This window comes from Myotis lucifugus, unplaced genomic scaffold, assembly GCF_000147115.1.
Source record: "Myotis lucifugus unplaced genomic scaffold, Myoluc2.0 scaffold_765, whole genome shotgun sequence".
NCBI classification, from domain to species: domain Eukaryota; kingdom Metazoa; phylum Chordata; class Mammalia; order Chiroptera; family Vespertilionidae; genus Myotis; species Myotis lucifugus.
Window position 1 is genome coordinate 5,647 of NW_005871813.1, and position 27,709 is coordinate 33,355.

The 27,709-nt window shown below is 50.1% G+C and overlaps 1 protein-coding gene, 1 long non-coding RNA gene, 1 other non-coding gene and 1 pseudogene across 10 annotated transcripts in view; 2 read left to right on the forward strand and 2 right to left on the reverse strand.

Annotated features, from left to right (window-relative positions):
• Positions 1-15,496, forward strand: part of LOC102428248 (fibronectin type III and SPRY domain-containing protein 2) — an 18,815-nt gene extending 3,319 nt beyond the window's left edge. The window contains exons 2-14 of one of the 8 annotated variants that reach the window (XM_023746923.1): positions 335-1,049; positions 1,189-1,284; positions 3,123-3,353; positions 5,088-5,110; positions 6,612-6,733; positions 7,973-8,128; positions 9,282-9,416; positions 10,316-10,466; positions 11,314-11,447; positions 13,068-13,196; positions 13,505-13,637; positions 14,097-14,273; positions 14,992-15,496. In XM_023746923.1, coding sequence (XP_023602691.1) covers positions 561-1,049; positions 1,189-1,284; positions 3,123-3,353; positions 5,088-5,110; positions 6,612-6,733; positions 7,973-8,128; positions 9,282-9,416; positions 10,316-10,466; positions 11,314-11,447; positions 13,068-13,196; positions 13,505-13,637; positions 14,097-14,273; positions 14,992-15,244 — 2,229 coding nt within the window. In that variant the 5' untranslated portion in view covers positions 335-560 and the 3' untranslated portion in view covers positions 15,245-15,496. Of the gene's footprint in view, positions 1-334; positions 1,050-1,188; positions 1,285-3,122; positions 3,354-5,087; positions 5,111-6,611; positions 6,734-7,972; positions 8,129-9,281; positions 9,417-10,315; positions 10,467-11,313; positions 11,448-12,199; positions 12,941-13,041; positions 13,219-13,504; positions 13,638-14,096; positions 14,274-14,991 lie in introns of those variants that run through there. The other 7 variants (XR_002827053.1, XM_023746924.1, XM_023746925.1 and 4 more) reach the window with 7 other exon arrangements.
• LOC111823948 lies at positions 11,123-11,246 on the forward strand (annotated as a pseudogene).
• A 2,463-nt stretch (positions 15,497-17,959) lies between the features above and the next one.
• LOC106695008 lies at positions 17,960-20,914 on the reverse strand. The gene is made up of 2 exons (XR_001346098.2): positions 20,823-20,914; positions 17,960-18,240 (listed from the first exon to the last, which is right to left on the reverse strand). It is a non-coding gene; the product is annotated as an uncharacterized LOC106695008 (long non-coding RNA).
• On the reverse strand, positions 18,902-19,028 carry LOC111823949. The gene has a single exon (XR_002827055.1).
• Positions 20,915-27,709: the final 6,795 nt, after the last annotated feature.

Consider the following 27,709-nt stretch of genomic DNA (forward strand, 5'->3'; position numbering starts at 1 on the left):
AGCCCCCTCATTTTTTTTTGAGGAGATTGTGTGTAAAATTTGGCGTTGGTCGTAACATAATTGGGGAGGGAATGAGCCCTCTCGCCACAGCGTGCTTGTGTGACATCATAAATGAAAAGCTGCTCTCTAACAAAATGATCATTTTTTTGTGGATGGATCATGTTTTTCAAAATTTTTCACGATATCATCTCTCTACAGATGATCTCAAGATAAACCCACAACTGAGCTGTTCAGAAGATTTTAAAAATTGGAAATGAGGTGAGCCCGATCTGATGACCACCTCCTGCATTGATCCTCTCAGAAACGAGTGTTTTCCCTTTTCTCTGTGTTCTAGGACCCAGGGTATCCACTGCTCACGGTCCAGGAAGGATCCTTGTCGTGCAGAGGTGCTGCCCAGGGCTGCCAGGGCAACGGTGGAGGAAGCCGGGGAGGGGCCAGAACAGGACAGGTCTTCTGCCCCAGGGACTTCTGCTAGTATCCCCTAGGTCCGTATGACTCTGGAGACAGACTGTAGATCTTCCTGGAAGAACACAGTCGGCTGAGAAGTCATCCGAGCTGAAATGACCAGTGAGCCAAGAGGGGCCGCAAGAGGTATGTCTCAAAGAGACCTCGAAGAGGAAGTGGATGAACTTGTCCATTTATATGGACTCGAAGATGATGATGAATTAGGGGACGAGTTTGTTAACGAAAACATGCCCAGGATAGAGGTTTCGGAATATCCTGCTTACATGGTGGCGGGGAGAGAACCAGCCGTGGAGCAGAGAGACTGGAGACTTAGTGGAGAGGCAGCAGAGGCTGAAGACCTGAGCTTCGGAGGGTGGGGCTCTGAGAGCCAGTGCCAGGATCTGCGGGAGGCCTACAGGTACACACACGGCCGGGCCAGCGAGGAGTACGAGTGCTATGTCATCCCAGAGGAGGAGGACGAGGAGGAAGCTCCTGACGTCTTCTGTGTCACTTGCAAAACTCCAATAAGAGCGTCGGAGAAGGTTCTGGATGAGCACAAAGAGCACGAGGTGACCCCCCTCAGTAAAGCCCTGGAAAGCGCCAAGGTAAGCGGCTCTCGCTAGTTCTTCTTTCTCTTGCCATTGCATCTGCTCAAGTAATCAGGCCGGGAGTAACTCTCACGTGCCTTCCGCAGAAGGGGAGGAAGGATGTAGCATTAACGTCTTGCGATCCTCTGTTTGATAGGATGAAATTCACAAAAACATGTACAGGCTGGAAAAGCAGATTATTGAGATGGAAAACTTTGCCAGTCACCTAGAGGAGGTTTTCATCACGGTGGAGGTAAGAGCACGAAGATGAGCCCGTCAGACACATGCTGCTTCGTCCAACACCATCCGGGGCAGCAGCCGTGTCCAGTATGAGGTGGAGAATTTGTGTTCTTAGAGCACGTGGTGTCACTTTTGCCCTGTCCCCTGCCCCCTGCCCTCCCCCAACCCCCTGGGCATATACCTCATGGAACCAATTAACCTGGCAGCATCCCCACAGAACTATAAGCTCTTGGTGAGGAGGCTGTGTCTTCTGCTTCTTTATCTCCAGTTTGACTACAAGGCGGGACTCTTGCATGCGCCGACCTTGACAAGGTTTTGCAGACCCCCATCCTGTCATTGATGAGTGTTCCTTTTCTCAGCTGGTACCCATTTCTCATAAGATCAGTAAGTTTCCGTGTCTGTCCCCAAACACTCACACAGCCCTGGGTGTGCCGTAGGTACGCAGTATAGATACCAGCTGTGGTGCCGTCCTCATGAGTAGACCAGGACTGAGGACCTGGGGCTTCCCGTCTCCCCTCCCTTCATGTGGATGCTCTACTTCGCTAATGCACCTCAGGCTGAACCAACAGGAGCACCTTGTACGAGTTAAAGCCCCAGGTCTATTTCTCTTCACCCCTAATCTTGAAAGGGAGGAGAGCTATGGCACTAATGCCCTAGGGAAGGTACAGAGAAGGGTAAGTCCTTCCCCTATAAGCACAGGCTGGTGGTGGGAAGGGTAAGAGTTCAGTAGGAGGGACAAAACTGCCTGCACTCTGAACGGCCAGCTCACTCTCAGGTCAGCGTATCTGCACCTCAGGGGACTCAGCTCTTCCCTTTACATTCAGCACCGGGGAGGCCTCTACTGCTTTTCCCTCTCTTCTGCCATCGGAGCAAGTCTTATACACATAGTAGGTGCTCAATAAACAACCCGTGAAGGATTGATCCTCTTGTTTGGAAATGTTATCTGATGAGGAGGGCATCAGTCAGAAGCCGCAGATCTCTCCTGGGGACGAGGGGTTGGTATGCTCTGGTCATTTCTCACCCGTTGTGCTGCAGGATAAGTACTGTCATGACCCTCCCTCGCCTTCCTGCCTTTCCTCATCTGTTAGCACCATGTGGCCACAGCCCTTATTGCCCTTTCCCTTCAAGCTTCTCTCGTTGATATGAAGATCTGTGGTCCTAGTATTTCTATAATCCACGCACCAAAGAGTGGAGGCGAGGGTCCTGAGATGTCGAGAGCTCAGGTGGGAATCTCCCAGGGCAAACATCTCCTTGCTGAGGTCCAAGGTTCCAGTGGCAGGCTGACTCAGCACTGATGATCAATTGCCTTGGTTGGTTGTCATGGTGATGGGAGGTGGGGAAAACGTGGGTGGTTTGAGAGTGAGGAGGAGGATGGCAAAATGCTGCAGGAGAGAAAGCAGTGTTTTTGTTAGGATTATCCCTGCGGTTCTAGCTGGAGACTCCTGGTCCCAGCTACCCCTGCATCCACCCAGCATCCTGGCAAGAGATAAGATGCCGGGGTGGGACTAAAACACCTCTAGGTAGCCCGAACCAGTTTGACTCAGTGGATAGAGCGTCAGTCTGCGGACTGAAGGGTCCCAGGTTCGATTCTAGTCAAGGCCATGTACCTTGGTTGCGGGCTCATCCCCAGTAGGGGGTGTGCAGGAGGCCGCAGATCGATGTTTCTCTCTCATCAATGTTTCTAACTCTCTATCCCTCTCCCTTCCTCTCTGTAAAAAAATCAATAAAATATATTTTTAAAAAACTAAAAAATAAATAAAACATCTCTGGGTAGATACGTGTTTATGCCCCAGATGACTAGCTGACACACCTCTTGCACTGAAATGATGACTGAGGCCCACTGTCCTGCAGGAGAATTTTGGAAGACAGGAACAGAACTTTGAGTCCCACTACAATGACATCTTGGAAACACTTGCTCAGAAATACGAAGAGAAAATACAAGCTCTAGTGGAGAAAAAGAAAGAGAAGCTGGAGGCCTTGTATGGACAACTGGTCAGCTGTGGAGAAAACCTGGACACCTGTAAGGAGCTCATGGAAACGGTAGAGGAGATCTGCCATGAGGAGAAGGTGGACTTCATAAAGGTCAGTCGGAAGCGAGAGGAAATAATGCGCTGACGTGACAGTTACGGCGGGAGCGGGTTCGGTGGCCCCTCTCTGCCGGGAGGGGTTGGAATCGACGTTTACGGTCAGCACCCGTTTGGTTCTCCAGGCTGTTCATGGCAGGGGGTTGTCACCCGAGAGCGGCCAGGTGGGCTCACACGCAGCTGTCCCCTTCCCTCCACCATGGCTCAGGTGACACAGGGCCCCTGTTCCCCTGTCCTGGCTGCCTGGAGGTCTGTCCCCCCATCTCCTCTTCCTTATGCTGAGCCAGAGAAGTGCTCTGAGTTTCTTGGCCATCTCTTGGAGCTCTGGGAGGAAGGCTGTCTAGTTTTAAAAAGTCACCTCCAGCCCTAGCCGGTTTGGCTCAGTGGGTAGAGTGTTGGCCTACGGACCGGATACGATTCCGATTCCGGTCAAGGGCACGTACCTTGGTTGCAGGCTCCTCCCCAGCCCAGGCCCTGGTCGGGCGTGCAGGAGGCAACCAATCCATGAGTTTTTCTCACATGGATGTTTCTCTGTCTTCCTCTCTCTTCCACTCTCTCTAAATTATCAATGGAAAAATATCCTCGGGTGAGAATTAACAAAAAATGTTGTGAAGCTATGTAAAATCTATGTGTACAGCATTATTCATATTTGTTAATTAAAGTTTAACATTAAAAAAATCAATGGAGTCCTAACAGGTTTGGTTCAGTGGATAGAGCATCGGCCTGCGGACTGAAGGGCCCCAGGTTTGATTCCAGTCAAGGGCATGTACCTTGGTTGCGGGCACATCCCCAGTTGGGGGTGTGCAGGAGGCAGCTGATCGATGTTTCTCTCTCATCGATGTTTCTAACTCTATCCTTCTCCCTTCCTCTCTGTAAAAAATCAATAAAATATATATTTTTTAAAAAGTCAATGGAAAAATATCCTCAGGTAAGGATTAACAAAACAAAACAAAGAAATAAAAAAGTCACCTCCACTGTCACGGTCACAAGTACAACAATTATAAATCTTACCTCATAAACTCAGATGTGCCAAAAAAAAAAAAAGATCCATTTCTTAATTTCCTTGAAATCTAATTAAACCTGATGCCACGCCCCCTGCAGCTGGGCTGTGCGAATTTCCTCAGTCAGAGTCGGTCCCCTTCCTGACAGTTGTGTCCGGGATGTGGGGGAGGGGCCTTGGGCCTCTAGAGCTTCCTGTTGGTCACGAGTGACCTCCACGCTGACTAAGCCCATCGTGGTCCCGCAGAGCCCAGCAGCACCTCCTTCCAGCCGTGCTTGGGTGAGGGCCCTGTGACTGGAGCTGGAAAGCTGGTTGGAAGGCACCTCTAGAGCCCTCAGTGCTCAGACCTGAACCAGCGGCCCCTCGCCCCACAATCCCACTGCATCTCGAGACATAATCCAGAAGGTGGGGAGAGAGACACGTGAGGCAGTCCTTCCCACTGCTGTTTATGATGGAGAGAAATGGGAGGCAACCAGAATGTCCAACAGTAGAAGATCGGTGAGGTACACGATGCAGTTCCCATGCAGGGAACTGCTCTGCAGTCTTTCCCATCGATGGCCCAGGGACCGTTCGTAGCATGGAAAGTGCTTGCGTAACGTTAATGTGCAAAGGTCGTGTGGAAGGAACTACACGGGCTGCGTTAGAGCGTGGGATATGGCTGGGTTTTTTCTCTTTACTAATTTCCAGGTTTTTGAATACGTTCATATTGTCTCCTTTTCTCCTCCTTTTTAGGATGCTGTGGCTATGGCTGACAGGTAATGCTTTTGTTCTCACGTGTATTTTCTTCTTCTGTTCCTTGGTGGTTTACTCCCAGTCTCAGCTTTTGTGTGAACCCCTAAGGTTAAATAATAGTGCTGGCTTCATGTGGGGAGCCGCTATAGGGTTAAACCTCGGACTGACCTGTTGGCAAAGTCACAAACAAGTCCCAGCTTAGAGGGCACAGTCCTCTTGGCATATTTAGGCTTGACCTTATGACGCCCCCTAGATCTTATCTGGGAAGCTAATGGGCTGGGGGAAGTGCAGCAAGAACAAAAACAAGTGAAACACACAAGAACAGTGTAACTATGGAAACCAATACCTTGTTTACCTCTGACTATAAAATAAAGGCTCAGCTTGCCTCAGGATCTTTCTCTGTGGCCTCAGCCAGGCACAGGAAGATCCACGGAGACTAAAGAGAGCTAGAGAGTTCTGAACGCTGTCTCCGTGTAAAACATTCTTCGCCGACTCTGTCCACACCTTTGGGAACCCCTGGACCACTGGGGCTGGACCCTGGCAGCTTCAGAACAACGGTGTGGGGTGACAGGGACCCTCTGGTACCGAACCTCAGAATCCCAGGGCTGGAAGGGAGTGTGTGGTGAGGCCCAGCCAGCACCCCTGGAGGAGCTGCGATCCAGAGAGTCCCCAGCTGTGCCAGGACCAGACCGTGCGCTGCAGAAAGCACACACATCAGAGAGTCAGACAGGCGTTCACTCCGGCTCCCCCATGACCTGGGGTGTCCAACCAGTCTAGGACCCACCTTCCTCATACAGGAAGTTCAATGGGCAGTGTCTTAAAAACAACATGAACACAAAGTTTAATAGTGTCAGAGTTAATAGCATGAGTGCAGGCAAAAGATCTGGTTTTAATTCTGCCCCTGCCACTCAAAGCCTGTGACTGCCAGGAAGCAGGTATAAGAAGACCCACGAGCCCCACTGCACGGTGGGCAAGCTGAGGGCATGTGGCCTGTGGAGAGGGAACCCCAGGGAGTCTGTACGTCTGGGGCTGGGGGTGGTGTGGGAAGGGAGCTCCCAGGTCAGCACTGGAGGGGTCTTCAGAGGGTGTGGATCTGGGGCTTAGTGGATGTCTCCCCTCTCCTTTCCCCTCATACACAGACCAGACCCACCCATCCCCATTGGTGCCCTGCTAGGTCAGCCATCGAAGCAGCAAAACCTGCCCTAGCTGGTTTGGCTCAGTGGATAGAGCGTCGGCCTGCGAACTGAAAGGTCCCAGGTTCGATTCTGGTCAAGGGCACATGCCTGGGTTGTGGGCTCGATCCCCAGTGGGGGACTTGCAGGAGGCAGCCAATCCATGATTCTCTCTCATCATGAATGTTTCTATCTCTCTCTCCCTCTTCCTTCCTCTCTGAAATTAATAAAAATATATATTAAAAAAAAGCAGCAAAACCCTCTTCATGTGTTACTAGTGGCCCAGCACACTAAAGAGACACTGAGGAGGATGCCTCTCCCGTCTTACTAGCATGTCTTTTAATACCAACAGACTCAGGAAATTCCTGGAAACAAAAACCGACGTGGAAATCTCCGCACAGCCTGCCTTGGAGGACCAGACCTTGGACTTCTCTGACGTGGAGCAGCTGCTGGGCTCCATCAACACCATCCCAGGTGCTCATCTCCCCCGGGCGGGGCGTCCCAGCACCTCCGTTCCCTGAGCGTTGAGGTAGAAACGTGGATGGCTAGAAATAACACGAAGACTTAGAAAAGTATTTCCCCTCTAGCTTCATGTTTCTGTCTTCATGGCTTGTAAGGGTGAGAACAGAGACTGACCTCCTTAGCTGAGTGCCCGCCCTCCCTCTCCGGGGTGCCAACACCTGGCTCAGGGAAGCCTCGAAGTAGTTTCCATCGTAGCGTGCCCCACTTCATCAACACCTTCACCAAACAAGGAGCCTGAGTTTTATTTCCGTAACCAGCATAGAGGTTAGGAGATGAGCTTTGGAATCCTGTGGAGTGGGCAAGAAGCCCAAGCTTGCCACTTCCTGGCTGTGTAACCCTAGACAACTTACCTAACCACTCTGAGCCTTGGTTTCCTCGTCTGTAAAATGGGCGTGATAATGCCTCGTGGGGACAGGGTGAGAATTAAATGAGGTCCTATATGTACAGCACGTCACAGGTGCCAGGTAGCTCTCAAACCTATTACTTGTAATTACTTCTGAGACTAGTACTAGAATTCAGCTTTTTTGATGGCTCACCTTCCCTCCTTACCAACACCAGCAACATTGTGAACAATATTGTATATCTCCTTTTAGGTGTGTTTTTTACGCAGATTTTTTAAAGATAAAAATGGAGTCATTCTGCTTTGTAATCTGCTCTTCCTAGCAAAATAATTATGATGTATATTCTCTCTCAGTGATAAGGGATACATTTTTCTGCAACATCATTTTTTAAACCGTGTTTGTTTAATTCTCAGCTCTTGGATGTCGGATGTTTCTAGGTTTTTCTGCCACCATAAACCGGAATACCGGCCCTCAGTCATAAGTCTCAGGGCCATTCTTAGACAGCAGTGCTGAGTCCTGCTGTCCCGCCCCTCCGGGTGGTATGGAAGGGGCAGAGGACCACACGTAGGGCAGGACTTGCAGACCATACGCCAGCCTGAGTCCCTGTCACGACCCCTCCTCCCCGGGCTCGTGCGGGTTTGTCCAAGCAGGAAGGGACACGCTGGCTGTGGCCTGCAGCTCCTGGTCGGGAGGTTTGGCCTCCCATCCTTGTCCACTCTGGGCTCCCTCGTCCATTTCCTGAGCCCATGGGAGCCCATGGGGGGATCAGTGGTCCTGAGAAGGGGCCGCCCCACCCCATCTACTTAGGCCCCCTCATCAGTGTTGGTTTTCCTCCCTTCTCCTTTTCTAGCTCCTTCTGCCCCGGTGATAAACCCGCAGGCCCCCAACTCAGCCACGGGTTCCTCGGTCCGCGTCTGCTGGAGCTTGTACTCTGATGACACCGTGGAGAGCTACCAGCTGTCCTACCGGCCAGTGCGGGACGGCTCGCCTGGGACGGACCCCGCAGGTGAGGCTCTGCCGGGAGCAGCCACGCTCCAGATGCCCTGCCTTCCTGGCAGTCGGGGGAGGGGAGGGGATGAATCTGCTCACACAGCCCTGGAGCGGTCGCCATCTGGGAACTACCCAGAGGCTGTGATGCCGGCAGGTGAGCAGGTAGAAAGGGCTCCAAAGGCAAGTCGGGGCCTGACTGGGGGACCACGGGCCAGGCTGACGTGTCTGGAGGGCATCTGCACGGTGCGGTCAGCATTGTCCTCGGGACAAGGCTCTGGCTGCAGTGTGTGCAGGAGGTGGGGCACCCCTGCTGGAGGAGGCCCAGCTGGGCTGGCGGGTCCTAGCAGGGCCTGGCCTGTGAGGGCGGCTGGCTATCCTCGGAGCAGCCCTGTGTGGGAGAAACTGTAGACCCCCATTCGACTGTAGGCAGTTCTTTTTTTTTTTAATATTTGTATTAATTATAGGGAGGAAGGAAGAGGGAGAGAGAGAGAGAAACATCAATGATGAGAGACAATCATTGATCGGCTGCCTCCTGCATGTCCCCTAACCTGGGCATGTGCCCTTGACCAGAATTGAACCTAGGACCCTTCAGTCCACAGGCTGATGCTCTATCCACTGAGCAACACCGGCTAGGGCTGTGGGCAGCTCTTGATCCAGCCTCTTCCCAGGGAAATGGAACAGACTGATGTGGAGGGTTGGGTAGCTGCCTCCCCCCATAACAGACAAGCCATTTCCTGCCGAGCGGAGAGGGTCAGGCAACAGAGGAGGCCCCGCTAAGCATCTGAAGGAATCGGATCGGCCAGTTGGCAGGGGTCTGACCCCCTATATACATGGGGTCAGAGTGAGAATGTGGGAAAGGGACTTGGAGACACCCATTTTGTGGATAAAGAAACTGAGACCCAGAAAGAAGTGAGCTGTCCATGGAGACAGCGTGAGTTATAGTGGCACCAGGATGAGGATCCAGTCCCCAGGCTCCTGCCTAGAGCTCTGGTCCTTGTGCAGGGGAGGGTCCTGAGTGCCGAAGGAGAGGAGGGTTCTGCCCAGGCACCGGCAAAGGAGGGGCATTCTTGAGAAAAGTAAGAATGAGTTTAAGCAGTGATGAGCGAGGGCACAATGAATAGGAGCCACTGGCCTGTTTTAGGGTTAATTCTTCTTTCTTTTCTTTCCAGAGTCTACAGTGACCGTCAAGGAGACATACTGCTCAGTGGCAAACCTTGTGCCAAATACTCAGTATGAGTTTCGGGTCACAGCTCAGAACAGGGCTGGTCTCAGCCCCGCCAGCGAGTGTGCAGTGTACATGACAGGTACCGGAGCCCTTGTTCCTTCGAGGCACACGGGGGTCACGGCTTCCTTGGTGTGGCGGGATCTTGATTTCATTTGGATGGACGGGGGTAGCTGTGTATTTTTTTCCTTTTATCTAATACACCAAATCCACATGCCCGATACTGCAGGGACGTTTCCTCGTAGTTGGTCTCAAAAGGTCAAAAAGCACTGCTTTGCCCTAACCGGTTTGGCTCAGTGGATAGAGTGTCAGCCTGCGGACTGAAGGGTCCCAGGTTCGATTCTGGTCAAGGGCATGTACCTTGGTTGCGGGCACATCCCCAGTGGGGGGTGTACAGGAGGCAGCTGATCGATGTTCCTCTCATCGATGTTTCAAACACTCTATCCCTCTCCCTTTCCCTTCCTGTCTATAAAAAAATCAATAAAATATATTTTAAGAAAAAAAAAAAGCACTGCTACTCTCAGTCACAGGGCCGGTTGAACCTCGCAGCCCTCCTCCAGTCCAGGTCCACCCAAAGGGATTCCTGGCTCCTGTTCCGGCTGCTGTAACAGAACTACAGACCAGCGGGCGGCTTAGAAACCAGACTCTCACCTCTCACACTCTGGGATGGGAGTCCCCGTCCTGGTCCATAGGCAGCTGTGTCCTCCGTGAGGAAAGGGACAAAGGAGCTCTTTTGTTCTCTTCTATAATAACCCCTCCAACCTCATGACAACCCCTCCCCCCAAGACTCCAGATGCCATCACACTGGGGAGGTTTCAGCACATGAATTTGCTGAAATTCACACAGTCTACGGCACCTGGCTTGCTTTTCATGGTCCTGAATGTCCTGTGGAAAGTGTGGTTGTGATGCTGTCCGTGCTCTGGACCAGGCGACTGGGTGTGAACAGAACGGTGGTTCACCTCTCCCTTTCCTTGCGTTTAGCACCTTCTCCCCCCGTTATAAAGAGCAAAGAGGTGAGGAGCTGTGAGGAGGCTGCGCTGGTTTGCTGGGAGTCTGGGAACCTGAATCCTGTGGACTCGTACACGGTGGAGCTGATCCAGGCGGAGACGCCGGGAGCCTCGGGCGTGACTGAGTGAGTCCCGAGGGGCATTTGCTGGGGCACAAGAGGTCTCGCCCCTGACACAGCCCAGGAAATGTGAGGCGTCTGCAGAGGAGGTCAGAATGGGAGACCCTCAGAATGTGCTTAGTGTTCGTGAGAAGTCGCAGGAATGCTTTACTGAAGCTGAACGATGAGCGAACGATGAGTGAATAAATAGTTGAACCTCAGGTTTCCTTTTGTAGCCCAAAGGTTTACCATTCATTCATTCAACAAGTATATGGGCCCGGGTGGTGCCAGGGCCCTGCCCTTAAGGAGCTGGCAGTCCGGGGAGGGGGTGGGGGACAGACAAGAAACAAAACAAATGCATGAAATGTTCTCTGATGAGAAAGGACTGTAGTGAAACAGGAATGGGTGGAGGTGGGAAACGCCTCAGGACCCAGCAGATGTTTAAACTGAGACCTGAGGGAGGGGAGGGTCAGGGTCTGAGAACCATGGATGCCAGGATGCTCCTGGGAGGCAGCCACACGGCTCAGTGTGAGGTGGAGCTAAAACCCACCTTGCGGGTGGAAAAGGGAGAGGACGACGGCACGAGGCAGACTCAGGTCAGAGTGCAGTGTATGGAGAGCATGGTGTCCGCGGTGGGAGGCTGTGTGGGAACCAGGGATTCCCTGGTTCCAAAGGGGGGCCTGAGCTTTGCACAGTGGCAATGAGGTTTATCCGAGGCGCGGGTATTGCTAATTGAAGCCTTTTCCCAATACCCTGCCTGACGACTTGGTAGTTGGCACTGGCAATTACTGACGGTCTCTACGGAGACTAAGAAAAAAGAAAGAGAGGCCTGGTGGGTAGGCTCGCAGTGATGCGGCTCTGCTTCCTTGCCCAGGTCTGTTGTGGGCATCCCCACCTGCGAGTCCCTGGTGCAGCTGCAGCCCCGGCAGAGCTACACGATCTACGTGCGTGCCCTCAACGTGGGGGGCCCCAGCGCAAGAAGCGAGCCCGCCACAGTGCACACCACAGGTCTGTGCCCCCCCCCCTCCCCGGCCCCCCGCCACACTCTGGGACCCGCAGTGGCCACATGGCAGACCCAGTGCTGCTGAGACTTCACGGGAATAAGCACAGGCTCACAGACGGGAACGCCTGGCAAACCAGGCTGGGAGGGGCTCAGAGCCCCGCGGCCTCACCTTACAGGTGGGAGACTGAGGCCTGAGTCACACAGCAGTTTTTGCCTGAGCAAGAACTCCAGGTTTCCCCCACGCCCCTCGGGTGGGCTGGAGCCTGTCACACTGGACCTGGGTGGCCCAGACACCTCCTGTCTCAGCCTGAACACCACCCGGGGGTGGGTCTGTATGAAATTCCAGGAGGAGCCCTTTGCTGTGGTGCATCTCCCCACCCTCAGGCCCACTTAAACCTGGCCATCCACCTCCTCCCAGGCCCTCTCTGGCCCTGGTGGGTGCCCACATCCCCAAGTCCAGCCCCTCCCCCTTCTCACTTGCCATCATCATGTCGTCGAATTGTCACATCTCATGTCCAAGTCTTGAGTCAGTGGGACAGCCAGCACTGGAAACATTCTGGGCACGGCTGTCCCTCACTGCTCTGGCTCTGGGTGCTGCGCTTTGCACTCCTCCCGTCCCTCCCCGAGCAGGTCCAGCTCAGGCGGTTGGTCATGTGCCTGTGAGAAGCAGAAGCAGGGAGCCGGGGCTCAGGAGACAATGTTCCCTCCACCGGGATCTGTCACTGAGGGACACTGGGTCATTTTGTCCTCTTTTCGGTGCCAGGAGGAGAGGTCTGCGACTAGTCCCCACTTACAGTCCTTCCGTAGATGGGAAGACAAGTTAAGTGGCCGCCTGAGGTGAGAGGTGTCATGCCGGCTCAGGGCCCGTGTTTTCATTTCTGTTGTGCTGGGGCCTCCTTGGCTTGGCGTGCCCCTTGGATTTCCTGCTCTGAGTTCCTGTTTTGAAATGTCAAACTCTGGCTATTGCAGTACAAGAGAGCAGAGTGAAGGGTACAGCCAGCTCTGATCATAAAGTTGTCTCTGAATTAATGTGTTCAAATAACTTTTTAAGAATATGTTTGTGAAAAATTCAAAAGAACATGAGTCAGCAAAAACCATGGGTGCTTGTTTGAGGCTAGGGAGCAGGCTGTGAGGCCACGTGCGTGTCAGCTGCTGGGAGGGCGTCTGTCTGCTTCTCGCCGGTCAGCTCAGACGGCAGGTGACGTTCCCAGCGGCATCGAATTGTGAAAGTAACTGGACAGCTTCATGGCGATGCTTGAACTGGGGTTTGAGATGATGAGAGGTGATAGGATGAGAAGTTAAGGAAAGAATTCGGCTGAGACGGTAATGGAGAATGAGCTGGACTGGCTCTGGGAGGGGTGGGAAGAGCCACCCGGCCAGTGCCCCGTGCAGAGCTCGGCACCCAGAGCCACAGCAGCACAGGCACGGCAGATGGACAGGATGTCCGTAAATAATGGATGTGTTTACTAAATAGTTTTTTATGAAATCTATTCTGTACCCCTTCACTCTGACTTGGGGGTGGCTATACGGAACCCCACTGTTGTATTTGAAAGTTGGATGTTGAATTTTGCTGACCTTTGTCCAACTGATCATTAAAAGTGCCCCCAATTCCTGTCTCCCTGTGGGTGAGAGATGCCCGTCCACACCCAGCATCCTCCGGAATCCGAGGGGCTCGGGGGTCAACCTTGAGTACCAGCATCTGCCAGCTGATTTCTTAACCGCCTTTGCCTCAGTTTTCATATCTACAAATGGAAGTAATAACACCTGTTTCGAAGGGTAATTGTGGGGATTGAATGGGAGGAGACCTGCAAAGTGCTTAGCTGAGTCACCGCCCAATACCTGGGCACTGCCATCCCCACTATGAGACTGGCGCACGACCTACTGCGCTAACGGGCACCTCTGCCGTCCCCACTAGCACAAGGGTTATCACGGGAGGTCCAGGCGGAGGGAACACTCCGGAAGCTAAGGGCGCGATGTGCAGAGCTCCCTGGGCCCGTGTGGCGGCGATGCAGAGACAGGAGTGACTGGCTGCTGATACCCACCTGGGTTTGCTCCCCTACAGGCAGCTACTTCCGCCTGAACGAGCAGACCTGCCATCCCTGGCTGACCATTTCTGAAGACGGGCTGACAGCTGTCCGGAGCGAGAGGAAGACCCCCACAAGGGCGCCGCCCCCCAGCAGCACCCGCTTTACGAGGTAGGTCCCGTTTCCACCGCTCACTAGAGCGTTCTGTGGACCTCCCTAATATACGCTGTTATTCAGTAAAATCGGATTAAGACAGATGCAGCTTTGAAGGGGGAAAGAAATCCCAGAAATAGGGGCTTAGGGGCCTGGTGGTGAGGAGAGGCTGGTGGGGGCAGAAGGGACCTGTCGTGGCCTCTGAGGTCCTACCCTGGGCTGCGGGCCCTGGAGGAGGCAGCCCACCAAGCCCTGGCACGGGGGTCACGCTGCCAGGCCACCGTGGGAGGAAGAAACCACCTCTAGCATCAGTCAGGCGAGCCTGGAGAGCTCAGGGTGTGCCACCTTACAGGTGAGGTGCTCACAGGGCCTCCACTCGTATAGACCACCTGCTGGCTGACCCAGCAGTCAGTGCCACTCACCTGCACGGCCAGGCCTGGTCACCTCAATCACATGTATTTCCACTTTCTAAACCAGGTGCGTCGCGGTCATGGGAAACCTGATTCCGGTCCGAGGGCGCCACTACTGGGAGGTGGAGGTGGACGAGCGGTCGGACTACACGGTGGGTGTGGCCTTTGAAGACGTCCCCAAGCAGGAAGACCTGGGCGCTAACTGCCTGTCCTGGTGCATGAGGCACACGTGGGCGTCACCAAGGTAAAGCATTCTGGGTACCCGAGACCGGCATTGGCTTTTGAACGAATAGAGGGAGAGGTTTTCCCACACGGAGTAAGGCCTACAGTGCGTGTTATAAAACAGCCTTAGACATTTCAGGGCTCGCTGCCAGCCGTCTAACACATCTGGGTTGTATTCTCAGTGTTCCTCCCAGTTGCGTGGACCAGCATGTTGGCACACAGCTCTTCAAACGTCTGCGGGTGGCAGGGCTAGGGGATCCCTGTGTCTGGTCTTGGTTTCAAAGCACAGAGGATACGGCTGGAGCCGTGTCACACTGACCGGTGACAGGCCCCCGGATGCCCTCTGAGTTTCAGAATTGGGTGCCTTAGAGCACTCGTGCAGAGTGTACCAAAGGCCACGACATTCCCTGTTTCCAATCTCCTTATTACAAAGGAGTTTGAACCTCAAAACCCAACAGTTTAAAACATGTGCTATGTCTGTACAAATGTGGGTGCAATGTGAGCTTATAATACTACGTAAGTTTCTTAGGTTAAGAGGTTGCTCAAAAACAAAGTTTAAAATGTATGTTACTTAGAACTAATTTTAGAAAAGATAGAATAGTTGTAGAAATGGCTTGTTACCTTGGTAGTCTTTAATAAAAAAATAAAACATAATCATAGGAGTATTTAAACAAAGCTGTATAAAATGTTCTGAAAACAACCCACCTACAGAATTTCTGAAAATTTGTTATGTATTTTAGACATAAGTATGAATTTCTGCACAACAAGATGACTCCAGATATAAGAATCACAGTTTCCCCAAAGAAGATTGGCATTCTGTTAGACTATGAAAACTCAAAATTATCATTTTTCAACGTGGACATTTCTCAGCATCTATACACGTTTAGTTGTCAGCTTCACCAGTTTGTGCATCCCTGTTTTTCTTTGGAAAAGCCTGGGTGTCTGAAGATACACAACGGCATTTCAGTGCCAAAGCACGTCACTTTCTACTAGACCATGCTGGTGCCCTGCTCTCCGTCTTCTGTACCCACCCTCCCTCAGCCACTCCCGCCTCAGCAGTCAAGCACCATGCACCCAGCAGCACAACTTGGACTCGTGTTGTTACCCGGCAGCCTGGTTGCTGGCACGCGCTTCCCTGACCTGGGTTTTGTCCTGTGACCTGTGTGATGCTATTAGTCATGACCAGGCCTGGCTGTAAAGTCAGGGCTCAGACTAAATAAACTCAGCAGTTCTTCAGCTTGTCAACGTGTGTTGGTCTGTGTTCATGCAAAGTATCTGAGTCTCTAAGGCCTACAGAGCTTGGGGGTTGGGGGAGAGATGCAGGAGTGTCAGGGGCTACAGCATCCCCAGCTCACTCGTGACATTTCATTAGCCAAGAACAGACCTGAGAAGGCAGGTGTCCACAGAGAACTGGAAGCAGTGTGTCCTCTCCTGTTTTCCCAGTAGTTAGCACTGTGATGCAGCTTCTCCAAACTACACTCTTTATTTCCTTATTTTTTTATTTTTTAATATATTTTTTTATTCGGAGAGGAAGGAAGAGGAAGAGGGAGAGAAACATCGATGAGTCATTGATCAGCTGCCTCCTGCATGCCCCCTACTGGGGATCGAGCCTGCAACCGGGCATGTGCCCTTGACCGGAATTGAATCTGGGACTCTTCATTCTGCAGGCCAACACTCTATCCATTGAGCCAAACCGGCCAGGGCTTTTTTAAAAAATATGTATTTTTTTATTGATTTCAGAGAGGAAGGGAGAGGGAGAGATAGATAGAAACATCAATGATGAGAGAATCATTGATCAGCTGCCTCCTGTATGACCCCTACTGGGGATCGAGCCCACAACCCAGGCATGGGCCCTGACCAGGAATCGAACTGTAACCTCCTGATTCATAGGTCGACGCTCAACCAGAGCCACACCAGCCATGCAAACTTAGATTCTTTATAACACCCTGTTCCTCCTTCATAGCACTTACCCCATTCTAATCGTGAAATGACCTCTGTGTCTAATCCCAGGAAGGCAGGAACAGTGTATCTTGTTCATCACTCAGTCCCCAAGGGCTAACAGAGGGGTGGACGCCAAGTACCTTTGAATAAACGAGTATTTTCTTTGTGTCACCACTGCTCTTCCACCTCTCTGTTCTCTATACGAGGTAGGATGGGGCTCTTTCAAAATTTAACAAAGGCCCTGCAGATGGAGAACCCGGACAGGAGGCAGCGTGATGGAACAGGGCACCTGTGGCTTGATGGCAAGATTGGGGAAAGTGGAACACTACTTACACTACCCACCTCCTCGTATCACAGACGCCTGCACATGAATGTGCTTTCACTGTGTTATTGGGGTGGGGGAATAGGCACTTTTAGTTGTCAGCGTCACCAATGTGTGCATCCCTGTAAAAAATAAGAGTGTTTGTAACTAATTCTGGGAGTGTCCCTTAATGTAAAGAGAACCAGATTGGAAATCAAGACCTAGATGTGACTGCTACTTTGTAGCTCCTTTGCCTTCGAACCCTAGAAAAGTCACTTATTCTTCCAGAGCATCTGTTTCAAAAAACAAAAAAAAATAATACATTCTTGTCTCAGAGGATTGGGAGGTTTCATGACAAATGTGAGCGTGCACAGCCGTGTATGGCGTACAGCAAATGTTCTTAAAAGAGAACATCAGCCCAACGGGCAAAGCTGAGCCTGGGGGCAGAGTGGTCCCCAGCCAGCGCCTCTGGGGCACTCTGCCTCGCTGCTCTCATGCCGCTCTCTGACCGCAGTGCCCGGCCCCACTGGCTGCACTCCTGGCTCTCCAGTTCTGGTTTCCAGTTGCCACCAAAAGCTTTGCACACACAGCATTTTCAAGCTTACGGGTCAAGATGCAGAGTAGATGATTCTTTTTGTGAAGCAATTCTCAGAAGCCATTTAGTGCCCCATGGATGCCTCTCTGAACGACAGTCCCTCACCTCATCACTTAAGATTTTGTGTTAACTTAAAAATCTTTCACTCTAAAACATTTGTGTTTTCTAGCACGCTCAAAGTCGGACACAATGAAACCTCTCATCTCCTGTCTCAACTCTGCCTCTTGTTATAAACAGCAGCTCAGATTCCTGAATTAACAACTCACCTTTACACACACACACACCTGCCCTGGATCACTACCTTGAAACATGCACAGTACAGCCCATATAAGCACAAAGATGCTTCAAACTGTCAACAATTTTAACTAGTGGCCCAGTGCATGAATTTGTACACATTGAAAGGAAATTAATTAGAAGGTGGCCAATGGGGCAGGGCGAGATGGGCCAGACACACCCTGGAGCCAACCTCCCGTAGCTGGTGGTCCCGCCGGCCGTACCTGGGGCTGCGCCACGGCTAAGGGCATCTGAGAAGTGAGTGGGGTCCCTCGGCCTGGCCTGTGGGGATCGGGCCAAAAGCTGAGGGGTCCTGGAGTACGGGGGCACTCTACAAAGTTGCTGTTGCTTGGCAGCTCCTGCATTGAGCGTCTGCCCCCTGGTGGTCAGTGCGCATCATACCTACCCGTCGCTTAGCCTTTTATATAGAGATTATATGTATACTGAAAAATGTCCTCAGCTACTGCAACAGGAACTATGGAGTAGGAAGTAGGATATCACAGATAAGGTCGGGTTGAATTCAGGGTTCTTGTAGGCTTTATGGTGTACTTCGCAAACAATATGAACGTGGTTAAAATGGATAAAAACTTGACACCTAGAGGTTAGTAAAATTTTATTTGACCAAGAATAAAACCATCTACAAGTGGCTTTGACATTTAAAATCCATTTAATTTAAGCATCATAATTATTTACCATAAAGAATTTTTGTTTAAACTGTTTCTCATCTTCTACAAGAAGAAAAATTAAGTCTAGGACAGAAGCAAATAAAACTTTTGTTTCTTGTAAAATAATCCAGTTCCTTAAAATGCCAGAAATCATCTGCTGAAACTAAACTTCAACAAGGGCAGGATTTACCTCAAGGCCATGTTCACCTGCAACCTGTTAAAAAAAAAAAAAAAAAAAAGATTAAAAAAATGCCAGATCACTGTAGCCACAATTCCTGACACTGGGTAATTGAAATAAAAGACATCAAAATCTACCACTTTATAACTCCTGAGTAGTTATTAACATAAGCTTTGGCTTCCATCAACAAAAGGGAAAGAGAATATGTGGGAAAAAGCACAGAATCTTGGTATAAACTAACATGGGCTTAGTGATTCAGAATACTCAGAATATAAGTATCACCCTTACTACGTGGGATTGGAAAGTTAGTGAGACTTGGCATATAAAATGACATCGGTTTCTGGTATAATGAAATTGCCTTTCATTTGGAAAAGTGTATGCTTAATAGTGACTTCCTGCAGGTTCAAATGATATGTAATCACTCATACACATTCAATAAACTATTTCTGAAGCAGAGCAACTGCATGGGCATGTGGGTCTCTATCCAGGGAGGTTTAGCTACCAGAAAACTTCCTGGACCCACTCAATACTACATTACGGGAAAGGTCCTCTCCCCCTTTCTTAATCGTCCCCAATTTCTGATCACTTCCTATCAATGAGTACAGTAGATTCTCCTGGGTTCCCCCTGTCTTCCACCCTTTCTAAGCTATAAACTTACCACTGCTATCTTATAATATGACCATGGAAAGTGCGTAATTGCTGTTGGTAGATCAGTAGGTCTCGAATTTATTTTGCAAACAAGACCTGTTCTATCTACCTTTTAATGTAGGAGGCTGAAAGCCGAGTCAGCTTGACTTCAAGGACTCTGTTTTCTTAGTCTCCAGAAGAACACGACCCAGTCCAGCTTTTAAAACACTGTCCTAGCCCTAACCGGTTTGGCTCAGTGGATAGAGCATCGGCCTGCAGACTCAAGGGTCCCAGGTTCGATTCCGGTCAAGGGCATGTACCTTGGTTGCGGGCACATCCCCAGTAGGGAGTGTGCAGGAGGCAGCTGATCGGTGTTTCTCTCTCATAGATGTTTCTAACTCTCTATCCCTCTCCCTTCCTCTTTGTAAAAAATCAATAAAATATATTTTAAAAATAAATAAATAAAACACTGTCCTAGCATGTTAGGATTTTAATGGAATGGCCACCTATCCTTTTCAAGCTTACTTAAGAGACCTGAACTCTCATATATACCTGCTTCCCTGCAATCAGTGGTTAATGAATCTAAATGCAAGATAAAGAATTTAGGATTTGGAAAGACAACTCCAGCCAGGCAGCATCTTTTCCTTGTAGTATGAACTTGGACTCTAATCTTGCTGCCCCTCATGCTCATTCCTAAGCCTAGATGTGAGACTCTCCTTTGAAAGGAGCGTAGGAGAAGCTGTTAGATTCAAACAGACTGGATTGGAGGCAAGAATATAATGCATCCACCGGGAAATATAATGCATCCACCAAACAAAATTGAGGTTTCCCCAGTGTGCTTTTTAATATATGTATTATTGATTTCAGAGAGGAAGGGAAAGGGAGAGAGAGCTAGAAACATCAATGATGAGAATTATTGATGGGCTGCCTCCTGCACGCCCTCTACTGGGGATCGAGTCCACAACCCAGGCAAGTGCCGGTGATTGAAATCCAACCAGGGAACCTTCAGTCCACAGTCTGACGCTCTATCCACTGAGCCAAACCAGCTAGGGCTCCAGTGTGCTTTTAAAAAAAAAAATATATATATATATATATATAATATTTTATATATATAAAATATATATATATAGATATATGTGTGTGTGTGTGTGTGTGTGTGTGTGTGTGTGTGTTTTATTGATTTCAGCGAGGAAAGGAGAGGGAGAGAGATAGAAACGTGCCCTGACCGGGAATCGAACCGTGACCTCCTAGTTCAAAGGTCAACAAGCCATGCCAGCCGGGCACCCCGAGTGCTTTCTAACAAAGCAGGAACTTGGTTTTTAGAGATGGATTTACTGAGTATAAACATTACTTCTTTGTAAACCTGTTCTACCACTCCGCCCCTGAGAAAGATTCCTACCCTTGCTCTTCCTTTCCATCCAGTTAAGGGGGGGAGAGGGACGGTGAGATTAAAAAAAAAAAAAGAACAAGAGAAGCACTATCCAAAAGAAAGAATAGAGCTATGGAGAAAGGTATAAGATATCTGACATCGTCTTACGTACAATTTACAGGTTAGAAACCAGCCACAGACTCCCTAGGCACCAAGAATGGACCTCCTCTTCCTCGTCCAAATTAATGCGACAGATGCTGATGCCTCCAGAAGTCACAGGTTCAGAACATCTGGGTCCCTACGCCCCCCTCCCCCAACCCCCGTCACATCCCTTACACGACACAGGGTATCCCCGATACGAAGCTCATCTACTGAACTTTTAAAATTAAACTTTACTCTGCGTACTTCTCCCTTCCACGCCTCTCCCCACCACCGCTACCGGCTCGTTTCTCAGAAGAGGGCGAGACAGCTGAGCACCATGAGTTAGGATGAGTTAGGACGCTCGCTGGTGTCGCCAACCCCTCCCCTAAACTCGGAGTCCCCGCCGCACCCCCTGAAACCCGCCCGCCTACGAGGACGCCGCTGTCACCCGCCCCGCCGAGTGCCCAGAGAGCGGCCTTACTCTACGCGACAGACGCAGGCAGCCCTCCGGCATCTGACCTCCATCGCAAGCCCTGTTTCTTCACCGCGGGAAAGAGTCCTTCCCCGCTTCCGGGGCGTGGGGAGGAAGTCCCGCCCCCCGAACAGCGTGATGACGTAGAGGATCGAGGAGGCGCGCGGGCTTAGACGGAGTGAGGCGGGCGCTCTTCCTGAGGTTGGCCAGTGTCACCCACGGGGCTCGGACAGAGGGACAGCGGACAGGAGGTCATGTTGCTGGGTGTGAGGCGTGGGGAGAGGGCCGGGAGCCCTTCAGCGGGGCCCGGCAGGGCGGCTTGGAGGCTCCATCGCCTCAAAACTCCCTCCTCCTCTCGAGGCGACCTCCCCTCAGCGGCCCGTTTCGTGCTTAGCTCCGCCTACCACTTGCTTTTAGTTTTTCTGTGTTTTGCATATCCGTGTAGCCCCACAAGCTGCTGTAAGAATGCCCACCACTGCCCTGGCTGGTTTGGCTCAATGGATGGAGCATCTGGCCTGCGGACTGAAGGGTCCCTGGTTCGATTCTGGCCAAGGGCACATGCCTGGGTTTCGGGCTTGATCCCCAGTGGGGGGCATGCAGGAGGCAGTCCATCAGTGATTCTCTCTCATCATTGATGTTTCTATCTCTCTATCCCTCTCTTCCTCTCTGAAATCAATTTAAAAAAAAAAAGAATGCCCACTACTGGCTGGTGTGCTCAGTGGTTAGAGCGCGGGCCCGCGCACCAAGGGGTCGCGGGTTCAGTTCCGGTCAAGGGGACCTGCCTGGGTTGCAGGTTCCATACCCTGGTTGGGGCGCATGTAGGAGGCAACCAATAAGATGTGTCTCAGGTGGATGTTTCTCTCTCTCTCTTTCTTTCCCCCCACCCCTCGGGTGAGGATTAAACAAAAAAAGAAAGCCCATCTCTTGCTGACCATTGGCTGTACAATCCTGTCAGCAGGCGCCCTAAGCGCCAGGTTATTCTGGACTCTTACTGCTGGCAGCTCACTCCTCCCTTTGCCAAGGGAGGGACTAGTATGTTAGGGGCAGAAATATACATAATATTGGGGACTAGCTATCCTTCCTATATAAAGTATTTTTATTTTTATTATTGATTTTTTACAGAGAGAAAGGGAGAGAGATAGAGAGTCAGAAACATTGATAAGAGAGAAACACCAATCAGCTGCCTCCTGCACATCTCCTACTGGGGATGTGCCCGCAACCAAGGTACACGCCCTTGACTGGAATCGAACCTGGGACCTTTCAGTCCGCAGGCCGACGCTCTATCCACTGAGCCAAACCGGTTTCGGCTCTCCTTCCTATATAATAAAAGGCTAATGTACAAATTGATGGAACAGGAACCACCAGTGCTATGATGCGCACTGACCACCAGGGGGCAGGCGCTCAATGCAGGAGCTGCCCCCTGGTGGTCAGTGCACTCCCACAGGGGGAGGGCCGCTCAGCCAGAAGCGGGCTCATGCGCCGGTGAGGCAGTGGCTGGAGCCTCCTGCCTCTGTGGCAGCACTAAGGGCGTCCGACTGACGGCTCCTGGACTGTGAGAGGCGCAGGGCTGAGGGGACCCCCCCCCCCACCCGAATGCACAAATTTCATGCACCGAGCCTCTGGTTAGTTATAAGAAATAAAATAAATATTAGTCATGCCCTGTTAACTGTGATGGTTCTGTTCTGACTAAAGAAAGCACAGTCTAACCTGGGTGGGAGTTGCACGCCCTGGGACATGGGAGCTGACATGGGAATGCAGTCCATCCTCCTGTCCTGAGAACTGCCTGTCATTATGGAACGATTTACAGCCCCCGGGCTGAAACAATCTAGCCCCAGAGGCACCCAGTCCCCATTGCCTGTAATCCGGTCCCAGAGTGCCCGCGGGCACCTGCCCTCTGCGACCCCCAACCCCCAGCCCGCATGACTTGTAACCTGTCATGTTTATACAGTGCCTACTTTCCCATATAATCTGTGTTCTTCTCCCCCATATAAGCAGCTGGTTTACAGGGAGAGGCAGAGCAGATTTTTGTGGGTGACCTGCTGCTCTCCCACACTGCCGGCAGTATTGGAATAAACACTCGTATTTGATTTATTTTAACCCTGTCTCTGCTTCATTGGCTCACATAGTGACAGGCAGCCCGGACCCATTGGTTGCCTGGTTTCACATAGCACCTACGTAGCCGTCCACTCCACTGTGGGGCCAGGAAGACGGATTAGAAACATCATGCTCCTTGTTTTAGAAGCATCATAGCCTAGTTTCCTAAGGCTGCCATAAGGAAGTGTCACAAGCCGGGTGGCCTAAACAACAGATACTTGTTCTCTCACAGGTCTGGAGGCTAGAAATCCGAAAAGAAGGTGTTGGCAGGATCACGCTTCCTCTGCAACTGGGTAAATTCCATCCTTGCCTCCTGCTAGTTTCTGGTGGCGTCCATCAATCTTTGGCATTCTTTGGCCTCTTCACTCTGTCTCTTCTCCTGAGAGGACACCAGTCCTGTTGGATCGAGGGCCCACTCTAATCCAGTATGACCTGGCCTTCACTAAGTACATCTACAGTGACCCTATCTATACTAATAAAAGCCTAGGTAGCCCTTGCGCACGACATCATCACAAGATGGCTGCCCAGATGGCCACCACAAGATGGCCACGTGCACAGCGGAGGTGGGGCCTGGCAGCTGCACTGTGCAGTGAGGCCTGGGGGTCCCGCGACTCCGTGCGAAGCAGAGGAGGCCGGTCCCAGCAGAGGAGGCTGGTCATGGCAGGGGAGGGTAGTAGGGGGTGATCAGGCTGGCAGGGGAGCAGTTAGGTGTCAATCAGGCTGGCAGGGGAGCAGGTAGGGGGTGATCAGGCTGGCAGGCAGAAGTGTTTAGGGGCAATCAGGCAGGCAGGCTAGGAGCCAGTGGTCCTGGATTGTGAGAGGGATGTCCAACTGCCGGTTTAGGTCCTGCGGGGCCTAAACCAGCAGTCGGATATCCCCCGAGGGGTCCCAGATTGGAGAGGGTGCAGGCCAGGCTGAGGGACAGCCACCCATGCACGAATTTCTTGCACTGGGCCACTAGTTTCCAGATGAAGTCACATTCTGAGGTTCGAGGAGGACATGAATTTTTGGGGTGACACTGCCCAGCCCAGTACAGGTGTCAAGAGCTTAAGAAGTAGGCAAGACAACAGTCAACAATAAATGGTTGTAGTGTAAGTGAATTCAAACGTCGTTCAATTGGATCTGAGAAGTTTTTGTGGACATTTGGGCTATTTCCTTGATAGGTGGGTAGGATTTGGATGTGCTATCATAGCATTCCAGGCAAACAAACGTCACAGACAAGGAAGCCCAGGTTGAGATGTAAAATGAGTTAAATAAGAAAATAATGTAAAATGAGGAGTAGCCTTAGCTGGTTTAGGTCAGTGGATAGGGTGTCAGCCTGCAGATTGAAAGGTCCCAGGTTTGATTCCGATCAAGGGCACATGCCCGGGTTGCAGGCTGGATCCCCAGTAGGCGGCGTGCAGGAGGCAGCTGATCAATGATTCTCATCATTGATGTTTCTATCTCTCCCTCTCCCTTCCTCTAGGAAATCAATTAAAAAATTATTTAAAAAATAAAATGAGGAGTAAATCAGTATTTGGGTCGTGGAGGTGTACTTTGAAGGTTAATTAGCAGCTTAAGCCAAACCTACTTAGTGTTACTCTTCGATCCTATAGTAAGCCAAACCTACTTAGTGTTACTCTTCAATCCTATAGTGTCTGCTCATGCTGTCCCTTATCCCTAGAACGCTGCCATCAAGCCACATAATTTTGACTTGTCAACTTTTCTGTGATGGAAGTTGTGCTATAGATAGCATTGGGGTGGAGGGGAGTGTTGTTCAACTTATTTTATAACATTAACATCCCCTTACTACTAAAATCTAACAAAAATAGCACAAGAAAAAACTAGACACAAAACACATAGATACAAAGCTCTAAAATAAAATATTAACAGATTAATCCTGCATTCGTCTGGAACAAGAAGGCATTGATCCCAGCAATGATATAACATTAGAAAATCTGTTGATGTAAATCATCGTATTAGCAATTAAGAGATTTTAAACTATATGGTCATTTCAACTGATAAAGTGTTTTCTGAAAAAATTCAATACTCATTTAAAAGAAAACACTTAGCAAAATGAGAATAGATAAATAGCAACTTGATAAAAGGCAGAAACGTATATACTGAACAAAAGATGTAGAATACTTTTAGGGAAATAGGAAATATTATTGAAAGGTATTGAAAACTCAAGTAAATGTAGATTCTGTTCCAGAATGAGAAAATCCAGTTGTTTAAAAGATATCACCAAATAATAAACATTTTGTTATGGTGACTTTTAATATTTTTTAAATTTTTTAAATATATTTTTTATTGGTTTCAGAGAGGAAGAGAGAGGGAGAGGGAGATAGAAGCATCAATGTTGAGAGAGGATCATGGATCAGCTGCCTCCTACACTCCCCACACTGGAGATCGAGCCCAGAACCCAGGCATGTGTCCTGACCGGGAATTGAACCGTGACTTCCTGGTTCATAGGTCGATGCTCAACCACTGAGCCACGCCAGCGGAGCGATATGGTGTCTTTTAAAATACTAATAGCGCCCTAACCGGTTTGGCTCAGTGGATAGAGCGTCGGCCTGCGGACTCAAGAGTCCCAGGTTCGATTCCGGTCAAGGACATGTACCTTGGTTGCGGGCACATCCCCAGTAGGGGTTGCGGGCACATCCCCAATAGGGGATGCGCAAGAGGCAGCTGATCGATGTTTCTCTCTCATCGATGTTTCTAACTCTCTATCCTTCTCCCTTCCTCTCTGTAAAAAATCAATAAAATATATTTTAAAAATAAAAATAAAAAAATAAAAAATAAAATAAAATACTAATAGCATTTCAAAACAACTCTATTTGGCCAAAGTATTATTATTCTTTTGATATACTTTTGGGTACAATTTATTGGCACTTTATTTAGAATGTATCTTTTTTTTTTTTTTTTACTCCTTATTGATTAAAGTATTACGTATGTCTCCTTTTCCCCCCATTGACCTCTCCCCGGCCATTCCCACCTCCCAGCACATGCCCTCACCCCCTACTGTCTGTGTCCATGGGTTATGCTTATATGCCTGCATACAAGTCCTTTGGTTGATCGCTTACCCCGTCCCCACACACCCCTGCCTTCCCTCTGAGGTTGGACGGTCTGTTTGAAGCTTCTCTGTCTCTGGATCTATTTTTGTTCTTCAATTTATGTTCATTATATTCCACAAATAAGTGAGATCATGTGATATTTATTTTTCTCCACTGGCTTATTTCGCTTAGCATAATGCTCTCCATGTCCATCAATGCTACTGCTAGTGGTAAGAATTCCTTCTTTTTTACAGCAGCGTAGTATTCCATTGTGTAGCTGTACCACAGTTTTTTAATCCACTCATTTGCTGATGGGCATTTTTACTATTTTGTTTCTAAATCTTAGCTATTGTAAATTGTGCTGCTATGAACATAGGGGTACACAAATCCTTTCTGATTGGTGTTTCTGATTCCTTGGGATATATTCCTAGAAGTGGGGTTACTGGGTCAAATGGGAGTTATATTTTTAATTTTTTGAGGAAACTCCATACTGTTTTCCACAGTGGCTGCACCAGATTGCATTCCCATTAGCAGTGCATGAGGATTCCTTTTTCTCCACATCCTCGCCAGCACTTGTCGTTGGTTGATTTGTTGATGATAGCCATTCTGACATAGAATGTATCTTTTATGAGTGAGATTGATATGTAGGGTTTTTTGGAACTGTGTTAATCCGAGGTGCGTATTTGAGATTATACTTAGATCCCTTAAATTAGGGAGTTATTTTTTCTATAGTCTGAAAATTTTTTAATTTAGAATTATTTGCCCGATTAAGGCTGAATAGAGAACTCAGTTATATGATGAGAACTATATTACATATACTAGTAGAGAGAACTACATTGTATGATGTGGTATATGGTGGATGTGGCATTTGAGTACCCTGGGGAGGCCAGTGAGGGAGAAGGACCCCTTCAGAGAGCAGGCACAAGGGGCAGGGCTGGCACAAGCAAGTATGGGGTGGGGGCTGAAGACCAGGAGGAGGGAGGAGAGGGTGGGTGAGGGTACCAGTTACCCACTTCGAACCCTAGCCTCACGGTATCTGGCTGCCACCTGCCCCAAAGGCTGCCGGGAGCAAAAAGTGCTGCCACCAGACTGGCCTAGCCTGTGATGCTCAGAACAGGCCCTCAGGGCTTCCTGCTTGGCTCCTTTATCTGCCTGAGGGGCGGACCAGACCGCTTGTTCTCCCTGCTCTGGCCACAGAAGGAGAGCACCTAGCAACTTGTGGAGCCCGCTGCTGCAAGGTGAGCTGCTGGGGCTGGGGCTGGGCTGCAGGATGGGATCACTCTGACCAGAGGCTTTGTAAGGGAAGGAAAGGCCACCACAGGGTGTGATGGGGGCTCGTGGGAAGGGCCTGCTCGGCTCCAGCCCCTTTTTCTTTCTTTCTTTCTTTCTTTCTTTCTTTCTTTCTTTCTTTCTTTCTTTCTTTCTTTCTTATTTATTTAGTAAATATATTTTATTGATTTCAGAGAGGAAGTGAGAGAAAGCTAGAAACATCAATGATGAGAGAGAATCATTGATTGGCTGCCTCCTGCACACCCCCTACTGGGGATCAAGCCCGCAACCCGGGCATGTGCCCTTGACCAGAATTGAACCTGGGACCCTTCAGTCTGCAGGCTGACGCTCTATCCACTGAGCCAAACCAGCTAGGGCTGCCCCAGCCCTTTTTCTAACTGAAGGTGGCCAGCAGGGAGCACTGACCCCAAAACCTTGCCTCTCACAGAGGAACTTTTGTCCAGGATGAGACTGAAATGGGACGGGAGGGGCTGGAAATTC